This window comes from Dasypus novemcinctus, chromosome 15 (assembly GCF_030445035.2).
Source record: "Dasypus novemcinctus isolate mDasNov1 chromosome 15, mDasNov1.1.hap2, whole genome shotgun sequence".
In the NCBI taxonomy this organism is placed as follows: Eukaryota; Metazoa; Chordata; class Mammalia; order Cingulata; family Dasypodidae; genus Dasypus; species Dasypus novemcinctus.
The window spans coordinates 32,009,752-32,029,090 of record NC_080687.1 but is presented as its reverse complement, the minus strand read 5'-3'; the positions used below and the strand labels follow the sequence as shown (position 1 = coordinate 32,029,090).

The window sequence follows — 19,339 nt, the reverse complement described above, 5'->3', positions numbered from 1 at the left end:
GAGGGCAGGAGAAGGCAATGGTGGCCAGCCCTGAGGGCAGAGCTGATGGCTTCTAAAAGGACTAGAAAGAGCAGCACAGTGAGCCCCTGCCCTCTGCCCCGGCCCTCCCGGCTGGGGTCAGATCTCACAGGCCTGGGTGCATGTCATGGATGAAAAGCATCCTTGTGCCCCAGCCTCTTCCCTCCCAGGATTATGTCCTAGGGGGGCTCATAAGCAAACCCGTTTAAAATGGAGAACTAAAGGAAGGCATTGAACAGACTGTAGGTTGTAGTTTCACTCATCAATAACCTCCTGGCGTGGCTCGCCAAATACGCAACCAGATTTTGTCTAGGTTCTTGACTATGCTGCAGAAATGAATTTCAAGAGCATGTCGGGTGAGTTAGGCCAGTAATTTATTAAGGTAGGGAGGGAAGTGAAATGGGAGAAAACAACAGATCACAGGTCCCAGGTAGAGAGGACGGCAGCTTCCTTTTTCTCCGTCTCGATTTATATCAGACTCAGCAGGATGACAGAGAACCTGACTTGTAACTCACTGACATAGTCCAGTCAAAAGGGTCCCATGCCCACAGGAACAGACTAGTTCAAAAACATAATCTTTCTCTGTTAGGGATTCATAAAAGAATTTCAAACCGTCATACCATGGTTTGTTTTTTAACAGCTGTATTGAGGTATAATTTACATACCATCAAATTCATCCGTTCTAATATCTTTAGCAGAATAATCAACACAATCTAGCTTTAGAACACTTCAACCTTCCAAGAAAGTCCCCTCATGCTCCTTTACAGTCTTGACTAATACCCATAGGTCTAGAGAAACCAGCAATTTCATATAATTGAAATCATAAAATAGGTAATCATTTTCTTCTTTCACTTGCTGTAACATTTTTGAGCTTTATGTTATTGCATGTTTTATTCGTTCTTTTTTTTTCTGATTAATATTCCATTGTATGAATGTATGACATTTTGTTTATACATTCATCAATTGGTGGATATTTCAATTGTCTCTACTTTAGGATTGTTATGAATAATGCTGCTATGAGCATTCGTTTACAATCTTTGTGTAGGCATATGTTTTGATATATCTTGGATAGAGACCTAGAAATGGAATTGCTGAGTCATAGGGTAAGTTTCTCCTTCTTCCCTCTTTCCTTCCCTATCTTTCTCCCTCCCTCCCTCAGTTCCTTCCTTCCTTCCTTCTTTCCATCCTTCCTTCTTTACTTCCTTCCTTCCTCCCTCCCTCCCTTCCTTCCTTCTTTCCTTCTTTCCTGTTTTCCAAAGTGGCTGTATAATTTACATTCCCACTAACAATGTATGAAGGTTGCAAGTTCCCTGAATCCTCACCAACGCTTGGTATTGTCATCTTTTTAATTTTGCTCATTCTACTAGTTATGTGGTGGTATCGTTTAATTTGCATTTTCCTAATAAATAGTGAACTTATTAGACAATTCTGTATCATTTGCTGGTTAGGGTTTCTATTTATTCAATTTTTTGCTCATTTTAAAAGTTGGATTATTTGTCTTATTTAGTTGTAAAAGTCCTTTTTATATGTTAATTACATGTCCTGTATCCAATATTTTGCAAATATTTTCTCCCAGTCTTTTTCTTGATGATAGCTTTTGAAAAGCAAAAGTTTTAGTTTAGATAGAATTCTGTTCAACAAATATTTTCATTGATGGTTGTGCTTTGGGTGTCATATTAAGAAGTCTTTGTCTAATCCAAGGTAATAAAGATTTTTATCCTGTTTTTTTTCTGGAAGCTTTAGAGTTTTAGCTCTTTTATTTAGGCCTATGATGCATTTCAATGTAATTTTTGCATATGGTATAAGGAAACATTCATGTTTCATTTTTGCTGCATATGGTTAATTAGTCATTCCAGCACCACTAGTTTAAAGGCTATCCTTTGCCTCATTGAATTACCTTGGCACCATTGTCAAAAATCACTTGACTACATATTTCTCGACCATATTCTGTTCCGTTGATCCATTAGTCTATTCTTATGCCCTTATCACATTGACCTCACTACTGAGCTTTATACAAACAAAGGAATGTTTTTCAGATTGGTTTATCTTCCTTCCCTTTGCTTACAAGGGACGTAGTAACAAGCAAAATTGAGTAGAATAGTCTGAAACCACAAATGAACATCCTGGATTTCCACAGACTATCTGGATATAAAAGACACACTACCTTTTCCTATAACTTTTCTTCTGATTGCTGGTTCTGATCTTGTAAATTTGCTGTATCCTAAGGAGGACATTTAGAGAGTGTATTTATTTTCCTTTAGTATTTCAGTTTTTAGTCTATTAGTCTTAAGCCATGGAAGTAGTTTTTAACATGTAGTTCTGGACAGAGTTTACTGATAGTTGGTGAACAAACTGTTATTTACCTCAAAAGGAGAGCTTTTAATTTCCACCCAGAAGAACTGAAGAGAATTTAAGAACGTGGATCACTAAATATCTTAGATGGAGACTCATTCTTAATAGACAATATCAATAAAGGAGAAAATAGAGGCTTCTAAATCTTTTAAATTATGTCTAAAATGTTCATTTGACTTTTGTATTTTAATAAACTTATTATTTTTACAGATAGCTTTAGTTTTAAGGTTCACTTTACAAACTGTCAATATTTATTTATTTGTTCTATTTTTGCAATAATACCAATTGTTACAATTATCATAGCTCCCTTGTAGAGTAAATCTTTCCACTGGATTTTTCTTCAGGCATGTCTTAACTATTCTTGACCTTTCATTTTCATATAAATTTTAGAATCAGCTTGACAAATTAAACAACCACCATTTCGGGGTTCTGACTGTAATTGCGCTTAATCTGTTCATTTGGAGAGAATTGACATCTTCCAGAATGTCTTCCAATGCACAAACATTATATGTCTCTTCACTTACTTAGGTTTTCTTTAATTTCTTTCAATATTGTTAAAAATTTGTCTGCATAGAGTTTTTGTACATCTTTTGTTAAATTTATTATAAAGTAATTGATATTGCTTTTGTAGATGGTGTCTTTATTTAAATTGTATTTTCTAACCATTTGAAGTCAGAATTTATAAATACAATTGAGCTTTGTATATTGATGTTTATTCAACAACCTTGCTAAACTCCGATCAACTCCAATAATTCCTCTATAGATTGTCTTCATTTCCAAGGGTCAGCAAACTGTGGCCAGCAGGCCACATCCAACCCACAGCATGTTTTTGCATGGCCCACACGCTAACAATGATTTTTACATTTTTAAAGGGTTGTAAAACAAACACACAAACCAACAACAACAAAAAGAATATGCCACAGAGATAAAAGTAACCTTCAAAACCTAAAATATTTATCATCTGACCCCTTACAGAAAGTTTGCTAACCCCTGGTGTACATAAACAATTTTTTTAAAGATTTATTTATTTATTTCTCCCACCTTCTTCCATTGTCTGCTTTCTGTGTCCATTCGCTGTGTGTTCTTTTGTGTCTGCTTGTGTTCTCATTAGGCAGCTCAGGAAACCGATCCTGGGACCTTCCAGAACGGGAGAGAGGTCCTCATTCTCTCGTGTCACCTCAGTTTCCTGGTCTGCTGCATCTCTTATTCTCTCACCTCTGTGTCTCTTTTTGTTGTGTCATCTTGCTGCATTAGCTCTCCATGTGGGGCAGCACTCCTGCATGGGACAGCACTCCACATGAGCCAGCAGTCTGCATGGGCCAGCTCACCACCTAGGCTGGCTTGTCTTCACCAGGAGGCCCTGGGTATCAAACCCTGGACCTCCTGTACAGTAGACAGAAGCCCAATTGCTTGAGCCACATCCGCTTCCCATAAACAATCTTATCATCCATGAATATTGTAGCATAGATGGCTTTGCCTATTTCTCACAACCCTTCCAGTTCTTTCTCCTTTTAGTCAGCATTTCATTTCTTAATAATTACACTTTGGGAAATAACTGTTTATGAGCTTGTGACTGATAAGTAAAACTTGTGTGCTTGGACTTCTCTCCCAGAAACTCTAAGAATAAATTCATCTGTGAACTGCTTGACCACCTTTGTATCACTAGATCCCTTACTATAAAGATGTAAATTCAGTCTTACTGACAAACATTGTAAATACTCATTAAGTTACTGTGAAAGTGTAACTTTTGCCCAGCTGGGAAACAGTGTGAATGTCCAGTTACTGATTATCTGTCCTGAACACTGCACTCTTTAATCACGCTCCCCCCCTCACATGCCCTCCCCATCTGCATGTAGGCATGTAGTATAAAAGACCTCTCATTTTGTGGCAAGTGAGACTCAAGCTTTGGAATGCCACACTCTCTCTGCCTGCCACCACCGATGCAGATATAAGCCATGACCAGGCTTGATTCTCTAAGAAAGATGTTCTCCCCTTACCAATGAGTGTGAAGCCTCTTATTAAACACTAGGCCCCTTATTAAATGCTCTTTTGTTTGCCAATCTAGACTTGTCTGAGTCTTTCTTGGTCTGATGTATCCCTCTCAGTTTGGTGAGAACTTGTTGTTTTACATGGCTCCCTGCTATACCCAAAGTAAATAGCGTCAGTTTTATTTCTTCCATTCCAAATTTGCATGCTTTTTTCCCCCTTTTCTTTCCTTACTACATTGGCTAAAACCTCCAGTAAAATGTTGAAAAGAAATGGTAGTGGCTGGAATTTTTATTTTCCCACCATCTTTATGATATTTGCTTTAGTTTTTTTGTAGCTATGCTTTATGTGAACAAAAAATTCTATTTTTCCTAGTGTGCTAAAAATTCTAATTATAAATGTAAGTTTACATTTTTAAAGTGTCTTCTCAATCAATCCAGGTGTTCATATAACTTGTCTCCTTTAATTGGTTCAAGTGGTCAATTTCATAAATGTTTTTTAAAATGTTTAAATGTCTAACCCATCTTGCATTCCTGATATAAAACCAACTCAGTCATGATGTGTGGTTTAGGGTGTTTGCTCCTATAATTATCAATGAGATTGGTTTGTAATCTCTTTTTTGTAATGTTTCTGTCAGGTTTTGGGATCCAGATCTACTCTGGTCTTATAAAAGGAATTGGGTTTTTGTTTTATGTTCAATCTCATCTCTAGAACAGTTTTTAGAAAAATGTTACTTCTCCCTTAAATATTTGTTAGAATTTCCTGGTGTAGCTTTCTGTGCCTAAGGTTTTCTTTGTGGAAAGGCTTTTATGTACACATACAATTTTCTTGATATAAGACTATTCCTATTTTCTATTTCTTCTTGTGTCAGTTTTAATAAGTTATGTTTTACGAAGAATTTGGCCATTTCATCCACATTTTCAAAGTTATTCACATAAATTGGTCTGTACTATTCCTGTTTTATATTTTCAATGTCTACAGGATTTGTAATTCTCTTTTTCATTCAGGGCATTAATTGTGCTTTCTCTTTTTTTTCCAAGCTCACAAGGGGTTTGCAATTTTTATTATTACTTATAAGGAACCTATTTTTGTTTTTTTAATCTTCTTTATGTTGTATATATATTTATTTAATTACTGTTCTTGCCTTTATTACTTCCTTTTACATATTATTTCTTTCTTTCTTCCTTTCTTCCTCCCTCCCTCCCTTTCTTCCTTTCTTTTTTACCAGAGAACTTTGAGTTTACAGAAAAATCATGTAGAAAGTACAGAATTCCCATATACCACCCCCTCACACACAGTTTGCCCTATTATTAACATTTTGTATTAATGTGGTATTTTTTGTTATAGTTGATGAGACAGTATTATAATTATGCTATCAACTTTAGCCCACTGTTCACATTAGGGTTCACTCTTTGTGTTGTACAATTCTACGGGATTTTTGTGTGTGAATGTTGTAACTTATATAAAACCTAAAATTTTCATTTTTCTCTCTTTTCAAATATATAATTTTTAGTCATATTAATTTAATTCACAAAGTTGTGCTTCCATCACCATCATTCATTGCTAAAACTTTTCCATCACCCCCAAAAAGGAGCTTTGTACCAATTAAGCATTAACTCCCCTCAATTCCTTCCCCCAACCTGACCCCTGGTAACTTGTATTCTTGTTTCTTTATGAATATGCATATTCTGCTTATTTCATATAAGTGACATCATACAGTATTTGTCCTTTTGTGTCTGTCTTATTTCACCCAACATGAATCTTCAAAGTTCATCTGTGTTGTAGCATGCATCAGAACTTCATTCTACATTCTTTCGATATATTTGTGATTTTTTTTAATTTCTTATAGTAGACACTTTAATTTTCAGATATTTTTCTTTTCTAATATATTAACTTATTTCTCTCTAAGCATGGGTTTAGTTATACCTTATGACTTTTCCTACATAGAATTTGCATTATCATTTACTTCCAAATATTTTCTATTTTCCATTGTAATTTATTCATTAACTAATGAGTGAGTTTGTTACTGATTTCTGGTTTTTATGTATTCTGGTAATATATATGAAGTTGGTCCCCAAAGACATTATTAGTGTTGCTTTATTCATTTATATTTAACTATGTATTTATTACTTTCCTTTTCTTCATTTCTTCCTGCATCTCCAAGCACCACCTAGAATCATTTTTTATTCACTCTGAACATCTAAGTTTTGTTTTTGTTTTGTTTTGTTTTGTTTTGTTTTGTTTTATCAACTCTGCACTGGAAATGAACAAATTTTGTCAGCTTTTACTTGCCTTAGAATATCTTTATTTCATCTTGTTTACTGAAGGATATTTTCTCTACATATAGAAACCTGAATTGGCAGATATCTTCTACCAGCACACTGAAGATACAGTTCTATTGAATTAAATATTCCTAAATAAACTTTGTTGTTTTTGTGGTTGTGAAACAAGCAGGCCATCCAAAAGTCTAAACTGAAGTTGTCCCACAAAATTGACTCAGAAGGGAGTGTCCTTCTAAAGTAAATTCTCTTATGTTCCTAAGGCAACCTCCATTTCTTTATTCCAGGACAGCTTCCATATGTTTCATTTTCAATCAATGTTAAACCTATAACTCCTTTTCATTGCTCAATATCCTCTCTCTTTGCTACAGTTAAAATCTATAAAAGTAGATTCTTCATATTAAGATATAATGATTCTGTCAAGCTCAGTTTTAAAAAGCATGTTACAAAAGTATATTGACAAGTATAAAACCATGCACTACAGCAGAAGTAGCAAGGGAGAAATCCACTTGTTTCTTAATTTACTCCTGTCAAATTTATTTATTCAACACTTAATTGAGATTGAAGGAAGTCAACAAAACAACTTGTATGTTTTTATGTTCTTCTTTGTAGATATTCAGATGAATCAGATAATCTTAATTTATTTTAGAAAACTGGCTGCAGTATTATCATGTTTATTCTAGCTAGATAAATTGTTTCTATGAACTACCACCTCAACCTTATAAAAGAAGTTCACTAATAGTCTTTTATTGCCAGCACAGTTTCTAACAAGTTCATAAAACACACTATTTTGAAAAGTATTTTTGTTTAATTAACCCCATTTTAGTATTCCTTTAAAAAGTTTGACTGATGACTCTGGAAATTCAGCCAAAAGTGTTGTTTCAAAAGCTTGCTTGAATTTACCTAAAAATTCATAATCTGTACTGAATCTGAACTTGTTTGCCCAAAGCAACACTGTTCCTGGCTGACAAAGGTATACCATGGTGGTGAGCAGCTTTTCCAGGAAGTAATGGTGGTACACTACATCAGAGGCCAAAATATAATCATAATAAAAAGTTGACTTGGGGAAGTTCTGTTCCAGGTCTTCTCCCCATACAAGTTCTTTCACCTCAGGCAGATGTGCTGTACATTTTAGGGTGTTTTTTAAAAGATTGTATTGAAGGTTTCCAAGGACATCAGGCAGATCAGTTGCTGTAACTTGCGCTCCTAAAAAGAGAGAGAGAAAAATTGTAATAATTACCTGGTAACACATGGGCAGCCACAGTGTATTCATATACTCAAGGAGAAATATAAGAACTAGAACTGGATTCTCAACCTTGGCTTTGTTGAGATAAAGCCTGGATATATTTGACATATTTGGGCTTAACTTTCTTTCTTGTGGGGGCTGTCCTGTGCACTGTAAGATATTTACCAATATCCTTAGTCTCTACTCACTCCATATCTCTCCACCCAGTTATGTCAATGGGAAACGTCCCCAGATAGTGCCACATGTCCTTTGTGAGGCAAAATCACCTTTGCCCGAGAACCACTGACATAGAACAGTGCTCCCATCTTTTAAGAAACTCTAAGTGAACATCAGTGGTTCAATGGTAGGAAATTTTAGGATAATTAGCTAAATATACTAAAGTTCTTAGCATCTACTTAATATAATAATTAATGGTTTTCTCTCTAAAGTTGTATTTATCTAAAGATTTTGTTTTTCTTGTATGGAAGGTATTCAGTGCCCAGTTTTCTTTCCACATAGGATGCATGACTCTCTTCCTTATCTAAATTAATTCAATTAATTCTTATGAATTTTAAATTTGGAGACAAGTGTTCACAAAACGTCACTGTATTTCCAGACTGATTTTAACAGAAGAACTGTAATCCTGTAAGCAGAACTATGCCAAATTTGTACCCACCTCTTGCCCAGTGCCCTGCCTGACACACAGTAAGCACTGTGACACACAGTAAGCACACACAGTAAGCACAGTAAACAACAATTTACTGTTGTTCCACTAAATGTCTTTTGAAACAAGGTCAGGAATAAACAAACGAACCTAAAATGCTAGCCACAATGGAAACAAGGCCAGGTCCAGCACCAATCTCAAGTATTTTAGCATCTTGGAGATTCAATTCCTCTGTATGTTCCTCCAAATACTGACACAAAGCTGTAGCCTAAAAAACATTTACAGCAATTTTCACCTCAGCATTGGAACATCGGAAATCAGTAAAAAAACCCCACACCCCTACTTCAGGTTAAATACTAAAAGGCAAGTAATTTGTTTCAGCTGTCTGAAGGGTTGGTAAGAATTAAAATATACATTCACTGCCATATGTAGACCTTTAGAGTAGGAAAGTTATAATAGTTTCTCTGAGGAAAGCAGAGTTTAAATGGCTTCTGAGGAACTAGACCAACAGATTTGTGCATAAAAGTTGCCTATATCAGACAACTCTTGATGGATCTCCAAGGAATTGTAAAAGGCTTCCTCTTCTAAATGAAGAAATGTGGAGCTAAAGAATAGCAATTTCTTCTGGCTTAGTCATGTTGGGTCTCCAACTGCTTTGTTTAACACCTCCCTCCTGACTCCTTTATCAAAATTCTGGTTGGTTAGGGCTTTGTCTGCTATACTGGACAACTAAACAGTAATTTTTGAAAACTGATTCATTTAAGAAACACTCTAAACAGCGGAACAGTGTTCTCAAACTTTAGTGTGCACACGAATCACCTGGGGACCTTGTTAAAGATGCAGATCTTCATTCAGGCCCCCAATCCTGCATTTCAACAAGCTCCCAGGCGATGCCAAAGCTGCTGCTCCCTGGATCACACACACTTTGAGTGGCAAGGAGATTAAAGAAATGAATTATGTATGATTAAATTAAGATTGTTCTTTTTTTAAATACAAGAATTTAAACATCCCTTTCCTTCTCTCTTCATTCTCTTCTGCCTCTACTTTCTCCAACCTTTCTATAGAGAAAGAACTTTTGATTTGCATTGATTGATGGAGTGTTTACCTTTTTGCCAATGACATGCCAGTTAGCTCTGTTGCCCTGGATTAGTGATTAACAGTAGGTAAGCAAGAGGACCTTAAATTTGAGTGTAAATAGGGGAGAGGATGTGGCTCAAGTAGTTGAGCACCTCCTTTTCACATGGGAGATGCTGGATTCAATCCTGGTGCCACCTAAAAGCAAAACAAAACAAAAAAAGCAAAAAACAACAAGCAAATAAAGGGGGGGGCGGGGAAACTTAGGGGAGCCAATGTGGCTCAGTGGTTGAGCTCTGGCTTTCCACACGCAAGGTCCTGGGTTCAATCCCAGGCCCGGTAACCTAAAGAAAAAAAAATTTTTTTTGAGTGTAAATTTGGAATGTGAATGTTGAGGTTTTGTTTGTTTTTTTTAAAGACTCTATAGTTTGCTTATACTTTTAGGCCTTAACTAAAGATATACCTTCATCTTCCTGCAGAACCTCTGGATTCATTCTGACTCCCTTTTCTATTTTGGACACAGGCTGGCATCAGGGATAGCCAGAATTATTGGCGACACACTGCCCTCAAGATTGCCAGCGGTCAGGTTAGAAGCAAACCTAACCCGATAGGTCAATCCACTTCCTCGTTGCTCAGTTACCAAACATTCATTGAACATATACTTGCAAAGATGACTATAACAGTCATCTTTAGTCCCAAGAGACTTGGTGGGGAGAAGAGGCATGCAAAGCATTTAGAATCTGCATTACAGTGCGATAAGGAGCCTAAAGGAGGCATTTACAAGGTAGGGCAGTGGAAGCGCGGTGGAGGTGGAGACTCCCGGGGAGGCAGGGCAGGTGGGCGGGTGCCACAGCAGCGAGCCAGGCCCGGATGAGCAGGGGCAAGGCGGGGCCAGAAACGTGAAGCCGGGTTGGGTGGCCGGGGAAACAACAGGGGAGTGAAAGCAAGGAGCGCAGGAGCTGAGAAGGAAAGTTTTGAGGAAAGTTCTTTGGCTCTTAAGGAGAAAGTGCGATTATTCACTATATGCAGTTTCAATATTAGGAAGGGAGTGTCACCTAAAACGATCAATAGGACATTTCCTTTCAGGGATTTTCTGAAGAGGTGACTGCGGGCCTCCTTCCTGAAGTCCTCTGCCCATTGAAGGGCTAGCTCCTTTTGGGGTGTCTTTTGGAGATGAAACTTTTCTCAGAAACAGCTGTATCTTCTGACATTTCGCACACGTCCTGTCGCCACTCGGGCCCTCTTAGCAAACTCTGAAAAGTGGTCTCTTTCATGGAGAGCTGCACTTAGTCACACAAGAAAAGGGTATTTTCCCTCTTTAAATAAACCCTTCTTTTGTGGCTTTCATGAAATTGGGGTCCCAGGGAGGTCAGTGTTTGTTGCATGAAAGGCTGAGTGAGGCCTTATTAGAATAAAGCAGTCTAGTGGGGAAAAAAAGGTTTTTTTCCATTCCTAATCTGCTATAGTTGTCTGCTTGTCAAATGTATCGTATTATAGTAGGAAGCTGTGTAGTAGTTTGGTGGTTTCCAAACTTGTTGTTAAGCTAAAGTAAAGCCTTTGTTTGAAGGAAATCATACTTCTCTGCATAAGGTGTTCGGATGAGGGGATAGAAAAGGGCGGCTCTCTCTTGCCTTCTTCCTTTTTCTCTCCCTCCCACTTGCGTCTGCCACCCCAGACCACTCCTGAGGGAGCTCCATGGAACCTCTCATTATGCCTACTCAAAGTGCTGTCCCTGGACCAGCAGCGTCTTCATCACCTGTATAAGAAATGCAGAGTCACAGGCCCCAACCCAGACCTATCAAAAAAAATCAGCATTTTAACAAGATCCCAGTGGCATGCGTGTAACTCTTCGAGAAGTTCTGACCTAGATCCTTGCTAAGCACAAGCTAAAACCTCCTGATACAGTGGAAAGGATAATGGTGCTGGAATCCGATGGCCATGGTCCCAGCCCACCCCCATCGAATAGCATTATCTAATCAATGAACTTTTCTGAACCACCATTTCCTCAGCCCTAAAATGGAAACAATAATCCATTAATAATCAGAGCTAGCATGAGTTTACATGGAATACTTCATTTTATCGTCATAACCATCTCAAGAAGTGGGCAAAATCACCACCCATGTTTGGAGTGTGGAAGCAAAGGTGCATGGAGATGCAGTGAACTTCCATAGCCACAAAGGCAGGAAATGGAGGTGTTCTGGCCCTAAATCCAGACAGTCTTTCCCCAGTTCAGCCCCATCCTCACAGCAGTGTTGCAGGGATAACATGAAATAGAGAAGTGTGCTTCCTAAACATTTCTACTGAAATTCCCACAATGTAAAAGGGAAATGAATAACGGAGGGCCTGGGGGGTGTGCTGCGAACTCTAAGCTCTAAAGACCTGAGTTTTTTCCTTAACAGTTGATATAAATTTTGCACCCTATTTCCCGAAATATTCAAGGTTATTTTAATATAAAAGTAATGTTTCAAGAACAAAATTGAAACTTCTGTGTTAATGCTGAGCCTGGGGTACATCCAACTCACCAGCAGGCCCCTTGGACTAATAATCGATCCTCAGTTTGAAAAACACAGAATGCTAAAATACTTGACAGACTGTCAGGGCAACACAGATGTAAGAAATTGTTATTATTATGTGTAGAAATCCTGACATCACAATGTAACAGGTCTCTCACCCCTGGCCACACCACTGCTCCATAGCTCTCTATTGATTCTTGAATGACAATCTCCTTGCCTGCATACAGATAGCGCTCTTGAGTGTAGCTGGCATAGTCTGTAGGAACAAATTTCTGGAGACTATGAAGAGATGGTTCCATCTCATTAGAATCTGTGGATTTGCAGAAAATAAAATGGATTTTATTGTTAATTCAGCGCAAATACGTACACTTGTCACAAGTGTAAAACGGGAATAAATTAAGCAACTTTCCCATACACAGATGAGGCAATCTATCAATGACAGTGGTTGCAAGATAGTACCAAACTGAATTATATGGATTAACAGAGATTTTAGGTCCTGAAGTGAAGTACCATTCCCACATGTTGGCTACAGCAATGTTCCTTAAATCCTTCCTACAACCACGCCCCAAAAGGTGCAGGCAGACTACCCAAATTCCAGCCAGCTCTACAGCCCAGGGTGAGGTTGTCAGATGAGCTCCGGCTATTAAGTTACTATCGCTTTAAATACTACTTTAAACTCATGACTCGCAATAGCAACTCTCAAATATCATATAAAAGGAAAGAGGAAAAGAAAGGAACATCAGAAGGGGACTGACCTGATGTCATGGCAAATTGTTGCATGTTTCCCAGATCCAGAGTGCTCAAGAATCAAAAACAGGGAGTAAAAATGTCAGGAATCAGGATGCCCGGCACAAGCTCTCTTAGTGGCCAAGGGGAGGATAAGATGTTAGGATCAGCAGAGAGAAGGAATTAGCAGTGAAAATCTGGGAGGGAGAAGGAGAGTTGCATCTGCATGAAATCTGCCTTGGTTGCCCGGAATATAACTGGGAAATTTTTAACCCAGGGTGGAATACGGGCTAAGGAAAAAAATTGGCAGTTAGCACTGGAAGTCCTGGAATCAAGGATACACACCCACTGAGGGAGGGGAGAAAGCGGCAAGAGCAGGTGAGATGGGGCAGGTGATGCGCCTTGGAAGAGACCTAATCGGGAGTTCACCCTTCTGAGGCAGATGCTGCAGGCTGTTTCAAGTATCGCTTATTTCAATTTGCACTAAGGCAGTGAATATGAGTGCACAATGAAATAACTACAGAAATTGGGAGTAAGCATTTAGAAGTCTTTATGACAACTTGACAATGTCTGTTGGATCTAATTACCCAAAGAACGGGCCTTGCATTTTGTATGTGTTTGTGTATATCTTTATTTTGTTTTCCTAGAAATTCATTTTTGTTGTAGTTTACAAAATGTATGGGTACGTGACTGAAGGGGGCAGGGAGAGAATTACTGGCTGTTTACCACAGGGTGCTATTAGAGAAGCTTGCCTCTGCTCTTTTGTAAACTAGCATGACCGATGTCTGGCTGTCCCTCTTTAGAGAGTTGTTCTTGACCGTGGGTTCTGATTTAGCGTGTTCTACCACATGAAGGAGAATTCTCTGCCCCGACCAAAAGGCAAGTGTCTGGAGACCTGGGACTTCAATGAGTTTGCAAGTACTTGCTAATATCAGTCAATTCAGTCACTGGACTGTCTCCTTTACTGTTACATGCCTTGCAAGAGAGTTGTAGGGAAGCTGAAGTGTAGGGAAGATCTAGTACTTTCACCTACCACCTATGAAGGAATGTTACTGGCATCTAACAAAATGAACCCAATATTTGTGAATGACAAAAGATATCCTAGTTTGTACCAAAATACTGAGAAGCCAGCTCTGAATTTGTTTCAGAGACATTAAGAAGGCAGAGGAATAGGCAGTGGGGTGTTGGTAGATACTTAACACCCAGTTTGGGGCAGCATGAGGAGGAAACACTGATGTTGTAGGGTTTGCTGATTTCCGTGGTATACATCATCCCACCGTGCTTTATCTCAAACTATGACCAAGAAGGGCTGTGCAAGAGCACACCACTGTGTAGGATTTCTACCAACTACATACAATGGAGATATAACTCCAAGAATATAGAGAACAGTGTAATGCAGTAAAGTAATAAGTGATGGGTTTTGAGTACTTAGTTTTTATAATTTATTGAATTGTAAATCAATTAAATTTGAATGAAAAAATAAGTTTAATGTCATCTTGCAAAGTTCCTGGAATTCATGAGCAAGTGCAAATCAGCAGGACTGGCTGGCTCAGAGCAGCCAGATCAGCAGGGACCCAGGTCAGCCCCTGCTGCTGCCCACCCCTCTTCCAGTTCTTCTACTTATCACTATTTGGAAAATATATTTTCCTTGCAAGCCTGTAGGAAAAGTCAGTGGGTTGATTTTGAATGGCTCATTTCACAGGTAAATAAACAAGGTTGTCAGTTTATGCCTCCCTTCCCATCAACTTTGTAAAGAAGCTTGGCATTTAAATATTCTCCCATAAGATCCTTCTAAATTCTACAAAGAGAATTATTGCGCATTAAATACTTGTAGTTTATTGTATCTATGCTAGCCTGGTAGTTTTAGAGAATTCAGATTTTAGAGACAAGGTAGAGTTGTATTTTTGTATAAATAGGTAAAATAAATAACTTATCCGTGTTTCATAGAGTTGGGACATATTTTTATCATTTCAATGACTGCACAATTTTAAATGATATGTCTTGGCTTTTATTACATCCTTTATGTCTGTTATTTATAAAGAATCCTTGCCCAGAAATGCAATCCTAAACCCTTACGTGGTTCTAATGGGAAAATACATTTTGATTTGCAATGATCCACTACATGGACACAGCTGCCCGGAATGCATTTTCATGAAAAAAAAAACAACAGAAACAAATCTAGATTTAGTGGCTTCTAAAAAGTTTTGGTCACAAAAATATTTTTACAAGAAATAAAACAAATTTGTGGACTTTGGCAAGCAAATAATGGAAAAACAGGGCTTACTTTCATGCTCTACTTATGCTTGCATAAAAGCATTTTCTGCTATGCTTCCTTATAGTAAAAAATCCAGAGAAACAGGAAATGGACATTCTTGTCACTGAAGTTTACTTGAAAATGTCATTGCCAGGAAAACAATTGAGAAGACATTCAGATGGCGCCAAGGCGGTTACCTCCTGGGGGTCCCCCGGTGCCATCTTTCTGGAGAGTCCCCTCCTCTGCCTCTATCCAGCCACCTGGGGTTCTCGGTTCTTTCCCAAGGCACCCGGGCTGCTGCGTGGAGCTCAGACACAGGTCCATAACCGCAACGGTCTAGAGGAAGAAAAGCTGGATGAGATCTGAGTTGCTCAGCCCAAATGAAGCCTGATCCTCCTGGAGGGCCCTAAAAGGTGTAGCTTATCGCCTTAGCCGTCTGCTGAGCCAAAGAACTCCGCTTTTCAGCGTAGTTCCCCGAGTGAACATAAGAGCTGCCAGGCTGGTTTTACAGGGCAAAGTAGAAGGAGACCATTAAACAGCACTGAACTTATTAGGTGCAGGAAGAAAGGCAAAAACAGAGCAGTTATAGCCAGAGAGTTGGCCATACATTGCTCAGGAAGCAGCAGCAAGGTTTTGTTATTTTGCAAATTTATTCTTTGCTACACCCCTCCCAAGTAGTGTAGGACATCACTAAGTTGTGGGTGAAAAATATGTATTTCTACTGACTTTTAGAACTGAATCTTAAAAAAAAAAATCTGTCTAGCATTATGTACCATTGAGGGCATTTTGTGGATTATGGGGTTAATGGCATCGTGGATGAGAGGCCAGGACTTGCAGCCAAAACCGGCTGCTCTCCTTTCATCCCAGGCTTCATCGCAGGATAGTGGAAAGCGCTGGGGCTGAGGGCCAGCAGCCTGGTTTGGCTCCCCACTCTGACACTTGGCAACTCACTTAATCCCCTCAGCACCCATTTCCTCCTCAGCAAAAAGGGGATAATAATATCTGCCTACCTCATAGGGCCGCAGCAAGAAACAGAGGAGTGAAGAAGGATTTGTCAAGCTCCAGAAAACCACACTTGATTTGGAAAAGGAGATCCCAGCTGCCTGGACCATTGATCTCCATCAAAATAAGACCATCTGACCTTGCTGGGGGACAAACTGTATTGTTGTTGAGCACTCTTCTAGTGCTTTCAGTATATGGATTCATTTAACCCTCAGAGCAGCCCTATGAAGTAAATGCTGTTACTATACTTCTCAGATCAGAGAGTCAGGCCACCAGAGAGATTAAAAAAGCAGCCCAAGATCGGGCCAGTGAGAGAGGAGTCCAACCCAAGGTGTGCAGCTGCAGAATCCAGCCTCTTCACCACCAGGCAGGACACGGCTGTGGTTCATCTTTGGTTTTCCTTGCCTAGTTTGCCCTGAAATTACTCATAATGTTCAGTGTGTCCAATGTGTAGTCTTTAAAAAAAAAAAAATGTAGATGATTTCCTCATCTGCACTTACCATCTTGGGTTTATTCTTCACACCCAAGACTTGGACCATTACATTGTTTCAGCCAAATGGGGATAGTCATTAGACACATTCACCATACCATTACCTACTAGCTGGACTGAAAAACCAGAACTGAATTCAGCCACTTAGGAATGAGGTTAGCCCAGTAAACAAGCAAACAAAACACAAGAAAGTCCACCAGCCCCCTACAGTGAATATAATTCCATCCCACACCTGGACAGATCGTGTGCCCACCCCATCTCCGTGCAACAGCACTTTAGAAAAATGAGATTGTTGCAGAAGTAGTTGAGCATTTTTTTCATTGATTCTAAATCAAAAACCCAAATATTTACTCCACTTCCCCAGCTCGTCAAACCAACCAAGTGTTTCCCAGAAGAATTTTTCTCTTGCAGAAAACTTATTTGCTCTTTCTCCTCAGCTTTTCCACAACTCCAGAAAGTTATTTGTTCCCCCTAGAAAAAGAGCAGACTGTTTGTTTATGAATACATGGCGTGTCTTTGCAGAAGTCTTGGCGCTATCATGAGAGGCCTGAGATTGAATCTTGGCCCTGACATGTACATTCTGTTGAAAATGTATATAATGGAGATACCTACCTCATGAGGTGGTTGCAGGAATTGAGAAGTAATCCATGCAAAGCCTCTCACATACAACATTATCATCTATTATCATCTCCAAAGCCGTAGGAGTAAACATGCAATATAAAACATCATATGCAAAATTCCCATCCATCATCATGGGACTCTGCCCTTTACGTTTAAGAGATTTCTTCATGTTGCATGTGAGAAAAGAACTATTTTCAGACAAATCCTATGTAATACCTCTCCTTGTGAAAGGAAATGATTACTTCCCCCATCACTGCAGTCAACATGAGGAATTTTTTCCCCAATACAGCTGTATACTGAAAAGCAATTTTAAGAACTAGGGTAATCTACCTAATTTTCATTAGTATGATATTATTACTGATAGTATCACATATTTATCATACATTAGAATTAAATTTAAAAATTGAAAGTTTTTAAAATAATTCCTTATTAGTACCCCCCAAATTAATTTTGCACTATCAATTTAAACAGGATAGCTTTACCTTATATAGCAGAATAGATTTGAGGTTTCTGTGGCACCCTTTCATCTCCATGTTTTATATGTGTCTGCACCTGAAAGGATTAGCATTTTAGGAACAAAAGCCAACCAGTGGGAGTGCAAGTTATTTAGGGTAGTATTACCCACCAAGACTCATAGACATGTTACTTTGCTTGAATTCTCCCTCTCCCCATCCCCCATCCTCTTCCTACCCTCCCCCCCCCTCACACACACACACACACAGAGTCCTTGCAACATGAAATGGAATTGCTCTCAAAAAATCCAGAAATATCACTCCAGCAGACAGAGGCTGTCCTCTACGGTATTCAACTGCTGTGGTATAGTTTGAAAAGTACGCATCATTTCACTTTAAAAAGAAGTGGGGATTGAGTGGCTGGCATTTTGTAAAGACCTACAGACTTCTTGTTCACTAGCCAAACTCCTGGGACTGAAGGGAAGGGACATACTTGCCACGGACTCTCTCCAGATTCCCTGATTCTAGCAGCCAGAAAAAACATGAGACTCTATGAAGAGGAAGAGGAAAGTTTTGCAAGGAAGAAAGGAGAATGTCTATCCATAAGAAGGGACGTGAGTCAAAGGCTTAAAGCCACTTATGGGGTACAACGAAACCATTGTAATTTATTTATTTAGTAGAAAAAAGGGGCAGTCTAAGAGGAAAGAAGAAAATTGTGTGCTTATTTTGGAAGCTTGAAACGCTTGAAATAGAATATAGGTCATGTAAAATTACGCTTCAGGCAAATGGGAATTGAATAATTATTCAATATTTGAGGGACTGCCATTTACCACTAAACTGAGTAAACACTGATTCAACTTGAATAGATAAAAGAGCCTTTAAAAAAAAAACCCAAATGTGGTATTCCTTTTCTATTGTCAAGTTCTTTTAACTTGGAATGTTTATCTGGTCTTGCTATGGTCTGAAAACTATTAGGTCTTCTTTCCACTCCCTTAAATAAAGGAGGAAACCTGGAGGGGTTTTTTCATTCTAATGCCTCCTTATTCACCAAACGGCCAGTTCTAAGGTTGGATCCTGCATTTTTGTAACTTATTTCCACCAGGTGTTATAATTTCTATAAGAAATAGCAAAAAGACAGTCATCATTACAGTTTTATAAATAACTTTTTAAAACTGATGGCAATGTATGTTAATATATGTGTGTATATGTATATAATACACATTAGTATAATATAATACAAGATAATATATTAAATCACTCTATAAACTTTCAATAATGCAGAAAATACAAAAGTACGGGATATCGAACCCAGGGCCTTGTACATGGAAAGCAGGTGCTCAACCACTTGTGCTACATCCGCTTCCCAAAGAAAACATTTTAAATCTTCTTTCATCCCACTATTTGGAGAGATTAGTCTGATTAATGTTTTGTTTTTGTTTTTTTTTCTACCAACCTCTAGACTTTTAAAAATAAAACTTTAAAAAATTATTTTACTAAAAATGAGAGTGGACAGAGTGTGTACACGTTTGACCTAGAATGGAATATCTTATTACCTTGACAGTTTCTTTTCAGTATTTTCTTTTTACATATTTTATGTAGCTGATTTAAAAAATAAATCACAACTGTCAGGAGTTAGAATAAGTTAGAGCAGAGATTCCTAAATACTGGAATGCAGACAGGCTG

At 38.4% G+C, this 19,339-nt stretch overlaps 1 protein-coding gene across 2 annotated transcripts; it reads right to left on the bottom strand.

Annotated features, from left to right (window-relative positions):
- Nucleotides 1–6,622: 6,622 nt before the first annotated feature.
- METTL21C (methyltransferase 21C, AARS1 lysine) lies at nucleotides 6,623–17,767 on the bottom strand. Of its 2 annotated transcripts, XM_004458391.4 has the most exons (6): nucleotides 17,687–17,760; nucleotides 16,962–17,054; nucleotides 15,289–15,427; nucleotides 12,270–12,421; nucleotides 8,675–8,792; nucleotides 6,623–7,841 (listed from the first exon to the last, which is right to left on the bottom strand). In XM_004458391.4, exons 1-6 carry the CDS (start codon nucleotides 17,735–17,737, stop codon nucleotides 7,447–7,449), a joined length of 948 nt encoding a protein of 315 aa, XP_004458448.1. In that variant the 5' UTR covers nucleotides 17,738–17,760; the 3' UTR covers nucleotides 6,623–7,446. The 2 variants fall into 2 exon arrangements, with proteins under 2 accessions (XP_004458448.1, XP_023444509.1); XM_023588741.3 differs by lacking the exon at nucleotides 16,962–17,054 and having other exon boundaries at nucleotides 17,687–17,767.
- Between the last annotated feature and the right edge of the window lie 1,572 nt (nucleotides 17,768–19,339).

What these genes read in the sequence shown, in the direction of transcription:
- METTL21C (XM_004458391.4), bottom strand. Translation starts at nt 17,737, where the DNA reads ATGGAGATGAAAGGGTGCCACAGAAACCTCAAATCTATTCTGCTATAT. An exon ending in CACCGGGGGACCCCCAGGAG is followed by an intron (nt 12,422 to 15,288) that starts GTAACCGCCTTG and finishes GCAAATCCACAG; the next exon opens with ATTCTAATGAGATGGAACCA. An exon ending in GAGCAGTGGTGTGGCCAGGG is followed by an intron (nt 8,793 to 12,269) that starts GTGAGAGACCTG and finishes AATGTTTTTTAG; the next exon opens with GCTACAGCTTTGTGTCAGTA.